This window comes from Carlito syrichta, unplaced genomic scaffold (genome assembly GCF_000164805.1).
Source record: "Carlito syrichta isolate Samal-C Ts95f unplaced genomic scaffold, Tarsius_syrichta-2.0.1 Scaffold313042, whole genome shotgun sequence".
Lineage (NCBI taxonomy): Eukaryota > Metazoa > Chordata > Mammalia > Primates > Tarsiidae > Carlito > Carlito syrichta.
Genome location: NW_007257138.1, coordinates 31,477 through 47,132, shown reverse-complemented (window position 1 = coordinate 47,132; position 15,656 = coordinate 31,477). Strand labels below are relative to the sequence as shown.

The following is a 15,656-nucleotide window of genomic DNA, read 5'->3' as shown; positions in this document are numbered from 1 at the left end:
AAACTAGAGCTCAGGTTTTGTAACTCCCGAGCCAGTGTATGTCCAGCCACATGGGCCACTTAAAACCATTAGAACTAAGGCTAAGCTCCCCTAGACGAGAATTAGTTCATCTGCCTCAGAAAGTTCTCAAAGTCCAACTGTCCCCAGTGGGTTGTTTTGCTTACAGAGACTTCTACTAAAGAAAACACCTAAGCAATAACCTATATGGTGTTGGTGTGGTTTTATTGTGCACACTAGGAATGGTCCCAATAGACACTTCATCTTCCTAATTATTTTCAGAAAGACTGGCCTAAAATAGCTACTCTAAAATTAAAACGTAGTTCTTAAGATGGCATCTCTAGAATTTAGTTAATTGCCAACAATTCCATAAAAGTTTAATCATTTTGTTACATAGGGGTGCATTTTGCAATTTCCAAATTATGGTAGGTTTTACAGAAAGATTATGTCCCTGAAAATCATGTTACATGGGCACAATATAGAAGTTTTTCGGCCAGGTATGGTGGCTCATGCCTATAATTCCAACACTTTGGGAGGCTGAGACAGGAGCATAGCTTGAGGCCAGGAGTTCAAGACCAGCCTGGGCAATATAGTGAGACCCCGTTTCTACAAAAACAAATAAAAATAAAAAAGTTTTTCTGTGCCGATGGTAACTGATACTTTCTGCTTTGAAATATTTCCAGACCAAGCATATTGACCGTGTTTGGGAAACACAAGATTTAGGGATTTTCATTTTTGTACTAGTTAAGGCTTTTATGGATAAAAGTGAAAGAAAACCCATCCCAACCTCACCTAAGTTGGCTCATATAAACTAAAAAGTCTTAAGAGTACTTCCAACTTGAATAACTGCATCAGAATACATATCACACAATCAGAACTCTTTCTGATCATACTGCTCTACCTTCTACTGACTCCAATGTAATGTGGTAACAAGATGGCCAAGTCAGCTCCAACCACCGCCATCCTAAGCATCAAAATTTCCTGGGAGAAGTGTTTCTGACTGGCCAGTCATGTATCCATCCCTAAATCAATCCCTAAGACCAGAGAATATGATATGCCAATTGGGTTAGGCCTAGGCCACACATCCCACCCCCAAGGTAAGGTGTGGGCAGCTTCACTAGAACCACATGGACTCAGAGTGGAACAGAATGGTTCCTTGGAGGGAAATGTGAGGGTGAGACTGTCAGAGGATGAATGATTGAATGAATGAATGAATGAATGAAGCAAAAATAACAAATGTCCTTTACAACCATCCATATATCCATGTGCTAGAAAGTTAGCTTCCTAAGAAAAATCCTAACTAACCTTGGGTTGCCTCCATTGAGCCAGATGAGAGAACGCTATCCTCTAGACTGAAAAGAGGTGGTTCTCTGCAGAATTGCTTTACTGAATTGCACTATTCTGGACTTTCCATTGACAGTCTAAGGTGTAGCCCTCCACAATTTGTTGTAACATATGTAAACCTGTCTGGTTTGTTGACTTGCACACAAATGATCACGTTCGCACATGTATTTGCATAAGCAAACATGCTTACTCAGCTTCAAGGATTTGAGTTCCCAGCCTGGGCAACTTGGCGAGAACTCCTCTCTACAATAAATCAAAAAATTAGTTGGGAGTGGTGGTGTGCACCTATAGTTCCAGCTACTTGGATGGCTGAGGTGGAAGGATCGCCTGAGCCCAGCAGGTCAAGACTGCAGTGGCCGTGAACGTGCCACTGCACTCCAACCTGGGTGACAGAGTGAGACTCCGACTCAAAAAAAAAAAAAAAAAGATTTGGGTACAAGTTGTGGAGAGAGCCAGTGGGAGAGAGACTCAGCAACCAGAGGAGCCTCTAGTGCTTTGGTTTGAAGGATATGCAATTCCATGAAGTTGGATGAACCGGGGAAGGCCTCCTTAAGTCTGCGAGGTGCATGGGATGACCATTTGTTCTAACTGGGAGACTTTCGAGAATAAAAGGAGGTGTTAACCAGATGGGATCTGGGGATAAGAGACATAAAATGGAACTCTGTCAGGCAAACTGGGTCATAAATTTTGGAGTGTGGCACCAGTAATGCCTAGCCTAGCCTAACAATGCTTATCTGAACGTATTCAACATGTGGTACTGGCCAGCCCACTTTGGATGCCAGTCACAAGTTCAGAACCTCTGACAAACCAGTTTCAGGTTGGAGCTCACACGAACTCCTCTTTGAGTTTAACTGACTGGAGTGACTCAAAGAGCTCAGCGAAACACTTACATTTACCAGTTTATTATAAAGGATAACACCGAGGATACAGATGAAGAGATGAGTAGGGTGGGATGTGGGGGAAGGGGCACACTACCCCCCAGGAGTCACCATGTCCCTTCCCCCACACCTGCCTGTCTTTCCAGATTCTTCTTGGCCTGTGTATCATTCCTTCCTCCAGAGTGTGGGATAGGACCCTCTCTGGAATGAGGGTTTTATGATCCACAGTCAGATTAAAATTCTGCCTTGGGCAGGTGAAAGAACAGGAGAAGGTCAATGAGAGGAGATTGTACTTCCTGGGTCCTGCTTCTGAGGCCTGAAGCATCCCAACTTTATAACAAAAGATGATAACAATGGTTATGGGAGTTATGGTATAGAAACAATGGACTAAAATCAACATATATACACAATGATAATATCGTGGGCACGTATTCCATGCTTACAGAATACATCTGAATATACTCATTTATAGCTTCAGACAACTAACCTTGTAGAGTTCAGGGTCTGGGCACACCCCAGGACATTGGTCATTGTTTACTATCACACGTGATTATCAGAATGTTTCACAGTACCATTTACACGAGAAGATCCTTGTAAGAGATTCTTACCTTATCTTAGTACCAGGAATAATTGTTCTTTCTGTACCTGGATTTACTTTCATCTTAAGGACAGTGTAAATGGTGTAACTGTCCAGGATTCTCTGTCTTGACTACTTGAAACTTAAAGTTAGCCAAGAGTGGTAGCTCACGCCTATAATCCCAGCATTTTGGGAGGCAGAGGAGAGGACTGCTTGAGCCCAGCCTGGGCAACTTGGGGAGACCACATCTCTACAATAAATAAAATAAATAAAATAAAAAATAGCTGGGCATTGTGGGGGCTATAGTTCCAGCTACTTGGAAGCCTGAAGTGGATCACCTGAGCTCAGCAGGTCAAGGCTACGGTGGTCGTGAGCGTGCCACTGCATTCCAGCCTGGGTGACAGAGTAAGACTCCGACTCAAAAAAAGAAAAAAAAGCTTTAAGTTAAATGTGTGACCTACATGAAGTGTGTACATTGTGGCATACACTTTTAGCCTTATCCCTGACATCATTTTGTATCCCTCACTCTTGGTTTCTTTTACATAACTTTTAATTTATACAACCTGTGCCTTAGGCTTTCTTGTTAGACTTTTAAGTCTCATAAGCAAAAGATAGATACTCCCTCACCCAACTACTTAGATGTAGGGTGGTCACATCTTCAGTTGATCCCTTAAGTTTTACAAGAGAATGTTAACCCTGAAGTCTGACTGGGTCGACCTTAACATAGCATGGACAAACCATCAGGGAGAAAAAGAAAAATGAAAGGAGTGAATTTGAACCTTGAACATCTGATGACACTGAGAAGTCTTTATTAAAGTTGTTTAGATATGATAGGGGAATTGTGATTATTTTCTAAAACTGAATTATCTTTTAAACAAATATATGCAGAAATACTTATAGCCAAATCTATAATGGCCACATCTGACAGCAAATGGAAAAAGGAATATAATTTCCAGGAAGGGGTAACAAATGTTTTTGAACCATATAGGCTGCCATACTCACCCTCCCCTTCCCTGTGAATGGAGCTAGTAATCAACATTTTAAACAAGCACCCCAGCAGACTAATACAGGTATTCCTCTGGTCTTACTTTGAGAAATGCGGCCCTATGGAGAATACCTGGACTCAAGCTCCAGAAAAACCTTGCTGAGAGACTGGGCCATTTCCTTAGGATTCCATGTATCTCTTGGTCTTAGGTCTAATTGTTGGCCATACTTCCAGAGAATAGTTTTGAGTTCTCTACAAAAAGAGGACTCAGTAGTCAGGTAAGTTTGTGATAGGCCTTACACCCACCTTGCTCTGAAAAATTCATTGTGACCATGATCCTGCAGTAAAAATCGTGTTTCAATTTATTTGGTCCCACATTTCCCAAACTAAACACACAACCTTATTAACAGTTCCATAGAACACTGAGCTAAAATTTCAAATGAAATTAAAATACATTATCACAGATTAGGGCTTTGTACCTTTACTTGCTAATGATGCTGTTTTTGTTTTCCATTCACCATTGCATTAACTGCCATTCCCCACTCTCTCATGCTTCCATACTCCACACAGAGAACAGCTGTGCAACAGAGCACTGAATTTAGAACCTGGAAGCCCGTGTTTAAATTCTTGTGTCACCACTTACTAGCCATGTAATCGCGAATAAACTACATAATCTGAGCCTATTTCTTCATCTGAAAATTGGAAACAGCTGTCTAACTCTCCACTACATTGCTGTGAGGATCAAAGATAGCATATATGAAGTGGCCCAAATCTGTAAAGTGGTTTCAAATAATAACATGTTTATTTGAGGTTTAGCCAAGAGCTGTTGACAGCTTCCTTACATTAGCTTCACAGTCAGATTACAGCAAATAACCTGGTCATCATGAGGGAGCCCTGGCACATGCATGAGTGCAGGAGCTCTCATGATGCAGGTGCATCAGCATTCGGTGTAGCAGACAACACCCTCCCCTACTATAGAGCTCTTTTGCTCTAGCCAAGTCAGGAGGAAGCCATCATATAACTCTCTTCCTTTTGTCTGTTCATGCAAATGAGACAAAAACAGGATTCCACAGCCATAACAACCCTGATTAGCAGGGTGTAGAAACCAGTTACATTGCCTGCCACTGAACCAGGAATCTGGGATAATTGTCAGTGTCCTCTTTTGCCCCTACTCCAGGATATGACTGCTAAATCACTGTCAGTACACCCATCTGATGAAATGAGGCCCATGGGGCCACCGGAGTTAATGTGGAGGATAAATCCAGGAATATACACTGAGGCCTCCTTTGGCAGAGAAGCAGAAAACAAAGGTCCACATCAAAATAGCTCAGACTTCTATGAAAAGAGAAAAACCAGAACGCATGCAAAAATCTGCTATTTCTAGCCAGTTTCCTCACTCAAACTGTAGAGTAATATCAATATGCATAAAGCTAAGATGGTATGATCCCAATACTAGCTTTCTATCTACTGACTTTAAGTGGATATATTTTCCCTTTTGGATCATCTACTTTCTCCTTATCTTAACACTATCAAAAAAAAACTAAAGAGATAACTACTAGGTGCATTTATTTGTGACATACTTGTAGAATTAAAGAGAAAAGTGCCAGAGAAAGAAAAAGAAAGTACTCAAGCAATCAAAAGTTGTTTATTTTTATTTAATGCTACGAACACAGATACTCTAAAGAGATAAACAATTAAGAAAGTTTTGTTTTTCTAAATAGAAGTATGATAATAAAAACACTGGTGATTCAAACCTTTAAAATAGAATAGTACGCAAATTAAGAAAAGGGCAAAATATATTTCGTCTCTTACTTGAATTAACCTTAAACACCCAAATACTCTCTTTAAGAGTTACAGACATCCATACAGTCATGTGTTGCTTAACAATGAAGATGCATTCAGATAAATGTGTCGTTAGGCTATTTCATCCTTGTGTGAAGACCCTAGCGTGCACTTACACAAACCTAGATGGCACAGTAGGCTATGTAGCATAGCCTCCTGTGCCTAGGCTATAAATCTGTACAGCATGTTAGTGTGCTGAATACTAGAGGCAACTGTAGCACAATGGTAAGTACTTGTGTATCTCAACATAAAAAAGTATAATAAAAATACGGTATTATAATCTTATGGGACCACTGTCATGTATGTGGTCCATCGCCAACCAAATATTATGCAGTGCATGACTGTATTAAAATTTGCACAAAAAACCGTACCCTTAGTGTTTAAAACATAAAACCAACCCCTGGTTTATACATGACAAAAATAAAACAAAAGCATGTAAAATAATGTGCAGCTTGTAGAATTCAAAGACAGAAAAGGTGACTAAAAGTTGGGTGAGAGAAAGTAATTAGGGACATAGGATAATTTTTTTAAAGTAGGAAACACTTATGTCACTGCAAGCCTGGCTAAATCCAGGAGTCTGAACACTGAGCAGTTACTGATAGGAAGGATAAAGTGCTGTATCTCTAACAGCAAGCAGATTAATTCTGGTAAAATTTCCAGAGTTAAAGCCGAGGTCATTTTCAGTAAGGAATGATCTCCTTGAGAGCATAGCCAGCATATGGTGGAGCCGGGACCTGATACCTGCAAAGTGAACCTGCCGCTCTTTATTCAAGTTTCTAAGTGAGTCTCTCAAGTACAGATCCAAGTGGGGAGTGCCCATGTACTTGGGATATCCAGGATTGTGGAGGTCGGTAGCTCTGACGGGAGTGTGGGAGCCAACGGAGCTTGCCACAGAGCCTTGGGAAGACAAAGAGGAAGATGACCTCAGACTGGAAGATCTTGACACAGACATTCTTGAGACTGGTGACCCTTCTTTAGACTGGGTTCCCTGAGAAAAGAGAATGTTCTCATCCACATCAGTCTGAGTGGTGGTTGACTTAGAACAAACCACGGTTTGGGAGCTCACTACTCTGGTGGCAACTATAGTCTGGGTCCCAGCACACGCTGTGGTTGTGTTGGTTTGTGTTCCCACTTCACTCACATTCACCGTCAGCATCTCCTCTGCTGGCTCTGTTTGAGTAGCAACATCAGTGGACCTTCTATCCTCTAGCTCATCCTTGCAGTTAAAGTTGTCTTCCTCACTAATGGTGGAGGACTCAGAGCCATGGCGCTTGGTCTCTGCCTTGCCTTCTGTGGACATCTCTGAGTCCAGGTCAGTCTTCCTGGGAGTACTTGAGAATCTGGCCAGCCGCATTCGCAGGAGGTTGCCCAGCGTGGGCTCCTTGGACCGTGGTTTACACTCAGATGTTAGATGGTCAAACTTGATGCTGATCTGGAAGTTAGACAGGAGTTTGGGGCTGATGGGCTTTGACTGGGCATATAGAATTCGGAACTCCAGATCAAAGTGTTCAACCACTTGGCCAGACAGAATTACTAAGTTACTGGTATTTAATTTGCCATCCGTCCATGTAAAACTTAAGGATTAAAAACAAACAAAAACTGGTAAGAATGAGGAAATTTTGTTTATTTAGTGTCAATCTGAATAATATAGTCTAGATAGCCTGCCATATAAGAGCTACACCTTTGGTTATATAACACCTACCATTTAGCATGCATTCAACTAGCCTTAACATATGTATATAACATATATATGCATTAATATTGAAGTAAAAAAGACCAACTGTCTAATCAATACACTAAAACCTACATAATCCTCAGCCTCAGTTTTTAAAAACTAGAAAGGGGCTTCTAAAGTACTTAGTACTCATTCCTCATTTTAGAGGTGATAAAACCAGCTAGAGATGTCACAGCAGGGAGCTACTGCTGGGCCCCAGATCAGGTCCCAGTCCTTATGAATTGCTAGTGCCCTGCTTCTTGCTGTCTTATATAGCACTGCTGTTTTCAGCAATCTCTATGGCCCAAAACATGCTTAGAAACTCTTAGTGGCCATGTGTCCACCCAGCATCCCTTCCCCTTCCTCTGCTAACAGAACTCATACCTGCCCCTGCTTGAAAAAGCCTTTCTAATCACAACAGGGGTGGGCATATGATCCAAGCTAGCCAGAGTATCCTATCCACTTGGAGCAGGAATTCATACAGGGTAGGCATATCACCCCTCCAGGGCCAAGTGATTGTTCAGGGATTGATACTCATGCTCAGAGGAAGAGAAGTTTACTCTGGGAGATAGCTACCAAAGGCCATGTGAGAAAGCCAGGATCTTTGCCTTCAAAGGGAGAGCCTGCTTGAGAATAAAGATCAGCTAGCAAAAAGCAGAACTAGGAGAGGATGCTCTGAGTGAAGTGCAGCTTCTAGGTCAAGATGAGCTGAGGACCAGCTATATCTTTCTATACTCCCCTGTTCTGTAAGTCAATAAGTTTCACTTTGCATAAAGTTGCTTGAGTTAGCTTTCAGACACTTGCAGTCACCCCACTGATACAGAGATTTGTACCAAAAGTAGGTTAAAAATGAGAAATCTCAGACATGGTGTTAATTCTTGTCTCTATTAACTCAGAATCCCGCCTAGAACAAATTCCACCTGAGAACTGCCTTCAAAGCCTGAGAAGGAACCTTCAATAAGATAATATAAATAAAGCACTTATCCAATACCCAGATTATATAATACCCTCAACAAATGGAAGCTATCATCATTATCAGTGGCAGCCTAATTTCATATGCTGAGGGTAGTTTTTATATTTTAGAATAGTCAAAATAACACTTGGAGATAAGTTTCATTAATATAGATAAATCCTACTTTGGGTGAAAATCTAGTCTTCTCCTGTTATTTATAAACTTCTTACAAATGGTAGTCTCAAGAAAAAAAGTTCAAACTTTGTTCTGAGCAACGATGGTACTGTTTGAAAAGAAAGGCATCAAGAGTTTCTTGATCTTACCGCCTCATCTTCCACAACCCTTTACATTTCCAACTTTACCCAGGGCTGATATGTAATTATCACTCGGGGATGTGTGTTTCTTCAAACATGAGTTTTTCTTTTTGAAACTCTACAGACAGACCTCATGCATACCATCAATCTAATGCAGAAGTGGCAAAACACACAACCACTGGAGCCACGTAAGTAAAAAATGGCACAACTTCTGAAGATCAGTGTTAACCACTCATTATCCCCACCCTCTATTCAACCTCTTGGTTCTCTACCTTAAGATGCTGTTGCCAAAGTGAGACTTCAAAGGTGGGGTTAGAAACATGATCAATGTTTTCTAGACGAAAGTACTAAATTACAAGGCTTAAAACAAGGTAATGGATTTAAGTCTAAAGGTGACAGCTTTGGCGCTGCCTTCAACACTGATGCTAATACCTGCAACTGCCCTTAGCTTCACCAGAGCAGGGCAAGTGGGGTCCAAATCCCTAGGGAACCAGGATTCGAGACTGTGTGTGCCACTGTTAACCCCCAATTCATCTATCGCAGACTATAGCCAAGGTTTGAATATAGGACTTGCCGACTATATGGTCTCAAGGCAAGCTTAACCTCTGCATTTAATCCTGTGGACCATAGAACAGGGGAAGTGACCCCTCCACCCTAACTTCTGACAGAAGGTGGCTTTGATTAACCAACTCACATAGATGCACACATATAAGAATGCTTACCCATAAAGGCTCTTGTTGAGAGAAAAGAGAATCATTTACCTTTATATGACATGCTGCTTTAGAAGAGTTTAGATTAATAAGCAACTGATGAGTTAGAAACTTACCTGTAGGAGCCTGTTGCCACACGAATACCATCAATCAACGTGAACTTCTCATGAACCTTCCCAACAATTTTAGTTCCTGACCTTGCATAGTAGATATTTCCTGTAATCGTCCGGACTGTCATCAGCTGTTAGTGGAGGAGTGGGAGAAAAATAAAGGAACAATTCAGCAACACTCATACAGTAAGCAAATGATTAAGGCAAGAATGCTTAGTTTACAATTCCCAAACTTACTGGCCAGATGCATGGCTTAGGGTCATCATTTAGATGGTTCTCAGGACTCGAGTAATATTACTTCTACATTTAGTCCATCTTTTCATATGTCCTTTTCTTATATTAACCTTTTATGACCCTTAGTTCATGTATATATATGCTCTAAGACAACACACTTTTTGGGACACTAAACAATAGAATCCAATAAATGATTCCGAAGCAAAATGTGGGGGATATAATCATCAAAGGAAACATGCTAATAATAACTAACATTTTAACAAAGGCTGAAAGAAGCCAAGTTGATCTTTCTTTTACTCTTTTGTTTAATGGCATCAGATACAATCACAGCCCATCTCCACCCCCACACCATAATGAGTATGGAAACGGGAATATAGGACAAGTCTTCTATAACAAAGGACTGCTGAGGCAGAAATGCTCACGTCTCATGTGGCTTAATCAGCAAAGTCACATCTCCTACAAGTATGTAATTACCAAAAAGGGACACTAGTAGTATACTGCATATGTATGCATAAGTATTCCTATAAAATGACACATGTAAGTATATATACAATGTTTTACAAAATACTAAGACAATCTGCATTCTCTGGAGCAGATCAGTAGCTATCAACTGTTAGAAATCTTACACATTCAAATTAAATGTGTAAGATTTTTGTTTGACTCTCTCATCCATTCCACAAACATAAAGAGCCCCCTACAATATGACAAGCTCCACAAAAACAGAGATATAAAGCATGCTTCTTTATGTTCAAGGACTAGCATGGGAGAAAGAAAACCAACCACATGATCAGAAACTATCGTACATAACACTATCCAGACAAATGAAAACCTACATCCACACAAAACTCTACACAAACGTTCATAGCAGCTTCATTCAATATAGACAAAAACTGGAAACTATCCAAATATCCTTTGGTGGTGAACGGTTAAACTATGGCAAAACCCTCCCATAAGATACTATTCAGCATTCAAAAGGAACAAATGATTGATACAGGCACCACTTGGATGGATTTCAAGGGTACTGTGATGAGTGGAAAAAAAGCTAATCTCAAAAGGTCACATACGATGTAATTCCATTTATACAATACACTCTAAGTGACTATTAAAAGACAGAGAGAGGCATGGAGATGTGACTATAAAGAAGTGACTGTAAGAGTGATGTGATAAGCATCAGGGAGATCTCTGTGGTGATAGAATAGTCCTGTGCACACCTGTCATGCTAAAAGGCACAGAACCATGTACAAACATCATACCAATGTCAGTCTCCAGGTTTTGATATTGCACCATAAGTTACAAAAGATGTAGCTATTGGGGAAACTGGGCAAAGTGCATACAAAACTTCTCTGTACTATCTTTGTAACTTTTGTGAATCTATCAATATTCCAAAAAGTTAAAAGCAAAAAAAACCAGGAATAATATTACTTTCGTGGTATTCTTACCAAAATGTGCAACCTGAATTTAACCATGAGGGAACATCAGAATAAGCTCAATTCTAGTTTTTTTTTTTTTTAAATGAGTCAGAGTCTTACTCTGTCACCCAGGTTGGAGTGCAGTGGCATGCTCACAGTCACCGCAGCCTCAACCTGCTGGGCTCAGGCAATTCTTCTTCTGCCTCAGCCTTCCAAGTAGCTGGAACTATAGGCATCCACCACCATGACTGACTAATTTTTTGATTTATTGTAAAGATGAGGTTGTCCAGGCTGGTTTCAAACCCCTGGACTCAGACAATCCTCTCGCCTCGGCCTCCCAAAGTGCTGTGATTACAGGCTTGAGACACCACACCCAGTCCTTTTTTTTTTTGGAATCGGAGTTTCACTCTATCACCCAGACTGGAGTACAATGGCACACTAATGGCCACCACAGCCTTGACCTGCTGGGCTCAGAAGATCCTTCTGCTTCAGCCTTCCAAGTAGCTGGAACTACAGGTGTGCACCACTGTGCCCAGCGAATTTTTTTTGGATTTATTGTAGAGACAAGGTCTTGCCATGTTGCCCAGGCTGGTCTTAAACCCATAGACTCAGGCAATCCTCTGACCTCCGCTTCCCAAAGTGCTGGGATTACAGGCGTGAGCCCCACACCTGGCTAGAATAACTCCAATTCTACAGAAAACTAGCTAATATTCTACAAAAGCACCAAGATCCTAAAAGACAAAGAAACATTAAAAAATGAAAAACAAAAAACACACTTCCAGATGAAAATAAGATAAGAGAACTTGACAACTAAATGCTAGGTGTGATCATAGACTGGATCTTAGACCAGAAAAAGGACATTAGTAGAACAACTGATAAAATGTGTAAGGCCTATAGATTAGACAGTATTATAGCAAGCTCATTCCCTGATTTTGTTATTTGTACTGAGGTTTGTAAGATGTTAATATATGTAGAACTTGGGCAGAATACTCAGGAATTCCTTACATTATTTTTGTAACTTCTTTATAAATCTTAAATTAGAATGAAAAATTTCTAAAACTAGGAAATTTCATAGAGGTACAAATGGAATTGGCAGGAGGAGAATATCCTGAGGAGGTGATGACCTTTGAGCCAAGTCTTAAAGAATCAACACAAAATAACAAGCATACAAAAGTATACAACCCATTATGGGCAGATTTAGGTGTGGTTTTGTGTATCTTTCCATTGGGCACACACCTGAATGTTGTGCATGCCTCTGTGACTGTGGCCCAAGCACTTTTTAGTGCCTGTATACAAATGCATGGCCAAGTTCCTTCAGACAGGACAACCCAACGCTCTGAATGAACTGCAAAGGCAGGGCATGGGGAAGTCAGACTCCATATGACAAGGACACAAACTCACCAGCATAGACACACCAGTGCCAGAGAAGCAACCAGGGAAGAGAGTGCTTCTCTAGGAAAGGAGTAAGACACTGTAAAAATAGGAGAGGCCAGAGGTACAGACCCTCCTATAAACCCTCCTACAGAGGATCTGAACACCCATGAAGGCAGCAACCAAGAGTAGGCAACTCAGTCAATAAATACTCCTGTAGTTCTGCCTAGCCGATGAATCACAGCCAAACATTTGATCAAAGTTGTGGCCAGAACTATTCTGTGACTTTCCTACTACTAACACACAGTCTTAACTATAGAAAGAACACCTTGAAATTAAACACTGACACATTCAATTTCTTCACCTGACTCTGTATGAGGACAGACAAGGGCTGAACAATTGGTTAGATGACAATGCTGTTTTCCACGCCAACGTGTCTGTTCTTTGGATCCATCTAACCTCATTTTCTAACTTCCTGTTGGGTTACATGGCTGTCTCTTTCATTCAGTTTCTAAACCCCAATCCTGCCTCCGCCATGGGTTTGCTTTATGACACTAGTGACAGGTTAGTAACTACCTAATTAAACTCAATCCTCCATTTTCTCATACAAGAAACAATCAATATGAATTCTGTAGGAGAAGTTAAACAGTCAAAATTTTGCAAACCAAATTGCTTGGTAACAACAAGGTGGAAAGGCAAAGTCTCCTATATAGTCACCATAGTACCCAAGCCCAGATTCTTTGTTCATTTGTTGCCTGTTTTTATTTCTAGTAACTAGAACAGTACATGGCACACAGAAGGTGATGAATGGATTAAGTTCCAAAGCTCACAGGTTAGGTTGCTTTACTAAAATAATAATAAATTCTATAATAAGTATGACCATTTTTTTTGCTTCTTTCCATGAAAGAGACCAAGCTAGCTATGTTGTATAGTCTTCCATTTAAACACTTAAATTATTTTCACAATCAGAGAAATGAATATGAAGTCTAACTTTATAATAATGAGAAGTGAGCAGCAGTAGCATGTGATAGTGATTATGAGCACAGGGGTTGGAGACAAATAGATGAGAACTAAGACCCCACATCCACTGCTTTGTAGACACTGGGTCTCTTGATCTAAAATACAGGGTTAGTACCACTTACCTGATAGGGATGCTGTGAGGATTAAGTTACATAACATGTGTCAAGAGCATGGATTGGTGTCAGGGACAGAGTGGGGCTTGACAGATGCTGGCTGCTATGATTTAAAGTGGAGCCTCCTAAAGCTACACTTAAATTATTTTCACAATCAGAGAAATGAATATGAAGTCTAACTTTATAATAATGAGAAGTGAGCAGCAGTAGCATGTGATAGTGATTATGAGCACAGGGGTTGGAGACAAATAGATGAGAACTAAGACCCCACATCCACTGCTTTGTAGACACTGGGTCTCTTGATCTAAAATACAGGGTTAGTACCACTTACCTGATAGGGATGCTGTGAGGATTAAGTTACATAACATGTGTCAAGAGCATGGATTGGTGTCAGGGACAGAGTGGGGCTTGACAGATGCTGGCTGCTATGATTTAAAGTGGAGCCTCCTAAAGCTACTGTCAAAAGCAACAGCTCCCAAGGTGGCCTCTAGGTCTCAACAGGAGGGCCGGTCTGGGCTCTGTTAGGAGGCAGTCCAGGACAGCAGAGAGGCCAAGGACTTGAATCCTGTCATTTCTTTTCAACAGATTAATTGAAATATAATTCACATATTATACAATTCACTCATTTATTTATTTACTTTTTGAGATAGAGTCTTACTCTGCCGCCCAGGCTGGAGTGCAGTGGAATGATCACGGTTCACCTTGACCTCCTGGGTTCAAGCGGTATCCCCCCTCAGCCTCCCAAGTAGCTGGGACTACAGGCACATGCCACCACGCCTGGCTGATTTTTGTATTTTTTGTAGAAACTTACTATGTTGCCCAGATTGGTCTAGAACTCCTGGGCTCAAGCAATTCTCCTGCCTCAGTCTCCTGAAGTACTGGGATTACAAGCATGAGCCACTGCATCCATCTCAATTCACTCTTAAAGGGTATAATTCTGTGGTGTTTAGTATGTTCACAAATATGTGCAATTCAACCATCATCACAATTTTAGAACATTCTTGTCACCTTAAAAAGGAAGCTTGCAATCTCATCCTTCCCTCTCATCCCCCAGCAACCACTAATCTACTGTCTATCTACTGTCTATCTATTTCTGTCTCTATAGATTTCCCTACTCTGGACTTAATGGACCCACATAATATGTGGTCTTTTGTAATGGCTTCCCTCACTCATCATTATGTTTTCATGTTCACCCATGTTGTAGCATGGATCAGTATTTCATTCCTTTTTATGGCCAAGTATTATTCCATTATACAAATAGACAACATATACTTATCTGTTTATCAGCTGATAGACCCTGGACTGTTTCTGCCCTTCATCTCTTATGAATGATGCTTCTATAAACATTCAGGTTTTTGTGTGGACTTATGTTTTCATTTCCCTTGGGTAGATACCTAGGAGTGATACTGTCAGGTTATAGGTGTTGTTCACTATCTGTGAGACTTCAGGCAAATGACTTTGTTCATGGCCTCAGTCCCTTACTTGCAAATGAGGTTATCAACACCAACTGCCTTGTAGATAATGGATGCACACTCACATTTATCGATTGTGGTGAAACCAGAAATAGTGTACCACAAACCTTTTCCTGTTCAGGATGAACTTTCAGATCCATGCACATATCCAAAAATTGAGGGAGAAGAGTCTGGTCCAGAAGGATATACACAGCAACTCCCTGTTTCCTACATATTTCCTGCAGGTCTCTGAAGATGTCGATGTCTGTGAAAACATCCATTACGACCGCAATCACCTACAGGGTGAGGCAGAGGGAAGAGCAGGCGATCAGCTCCCAGGAACATCACCCTACAGTTTGTTGCCTGGACTTCGGACCCCATGTTAGAGCTGGGAAAGGATCCCATCCTACAATTAGCTTTCCTTCCTTCTTCTGCAATGTGGGCTCTCCCTTCACCATGGACTCTCCCCCAACCCCAAAGACACTCAGACCCTGTGTCCTACAAATCTTGACTTGGCCCACCTAACACTCTCGACTGCTGTCCAGTAACTCTCCTCCACGCTGGCAAATTTCTCAGAAATATAGACTGGTACACTGCCTTGCCCGCCTATGAACCCATTCCATTCAATTTCTGTT

The 15,656-nt window shown here is 41.0% G+C and overlaps 1 protein-coding gene across 1 annotated transcript; it reads right to left on the bottom strand.

Moving 5' to 3' along the window:
• Positions 1 to 5,409: 5,409 nt before the first annotated feature.
• Positions 5,410 to 15,313, bottom strand: FAM83D (family with sequence similarity 83 member D). The gene is made up of 3 exons (XM_021718609.1): positions 15,150 to 15,313; positions 9,430 to 9,554; positions 5,410 to 7,197 (listed from the first exon to the last, which is right to left on the bottom strand). The coding sequence occupies exons 1-3, from the start codon at positions 15,300 to 15,302 to the stop codon at positions 6,216 to 6,218; spliced, it is 1,260 nt and encodes a 419-aa protein (XP_021574284.1). The 5' UTR covers positions 15,303 to 15,313; the 3' UTR covers positions 5,410 to 6,215.
• Between the last annotated feature and the right edge of the window lie 343 nt (positions 15,314 to 15,656).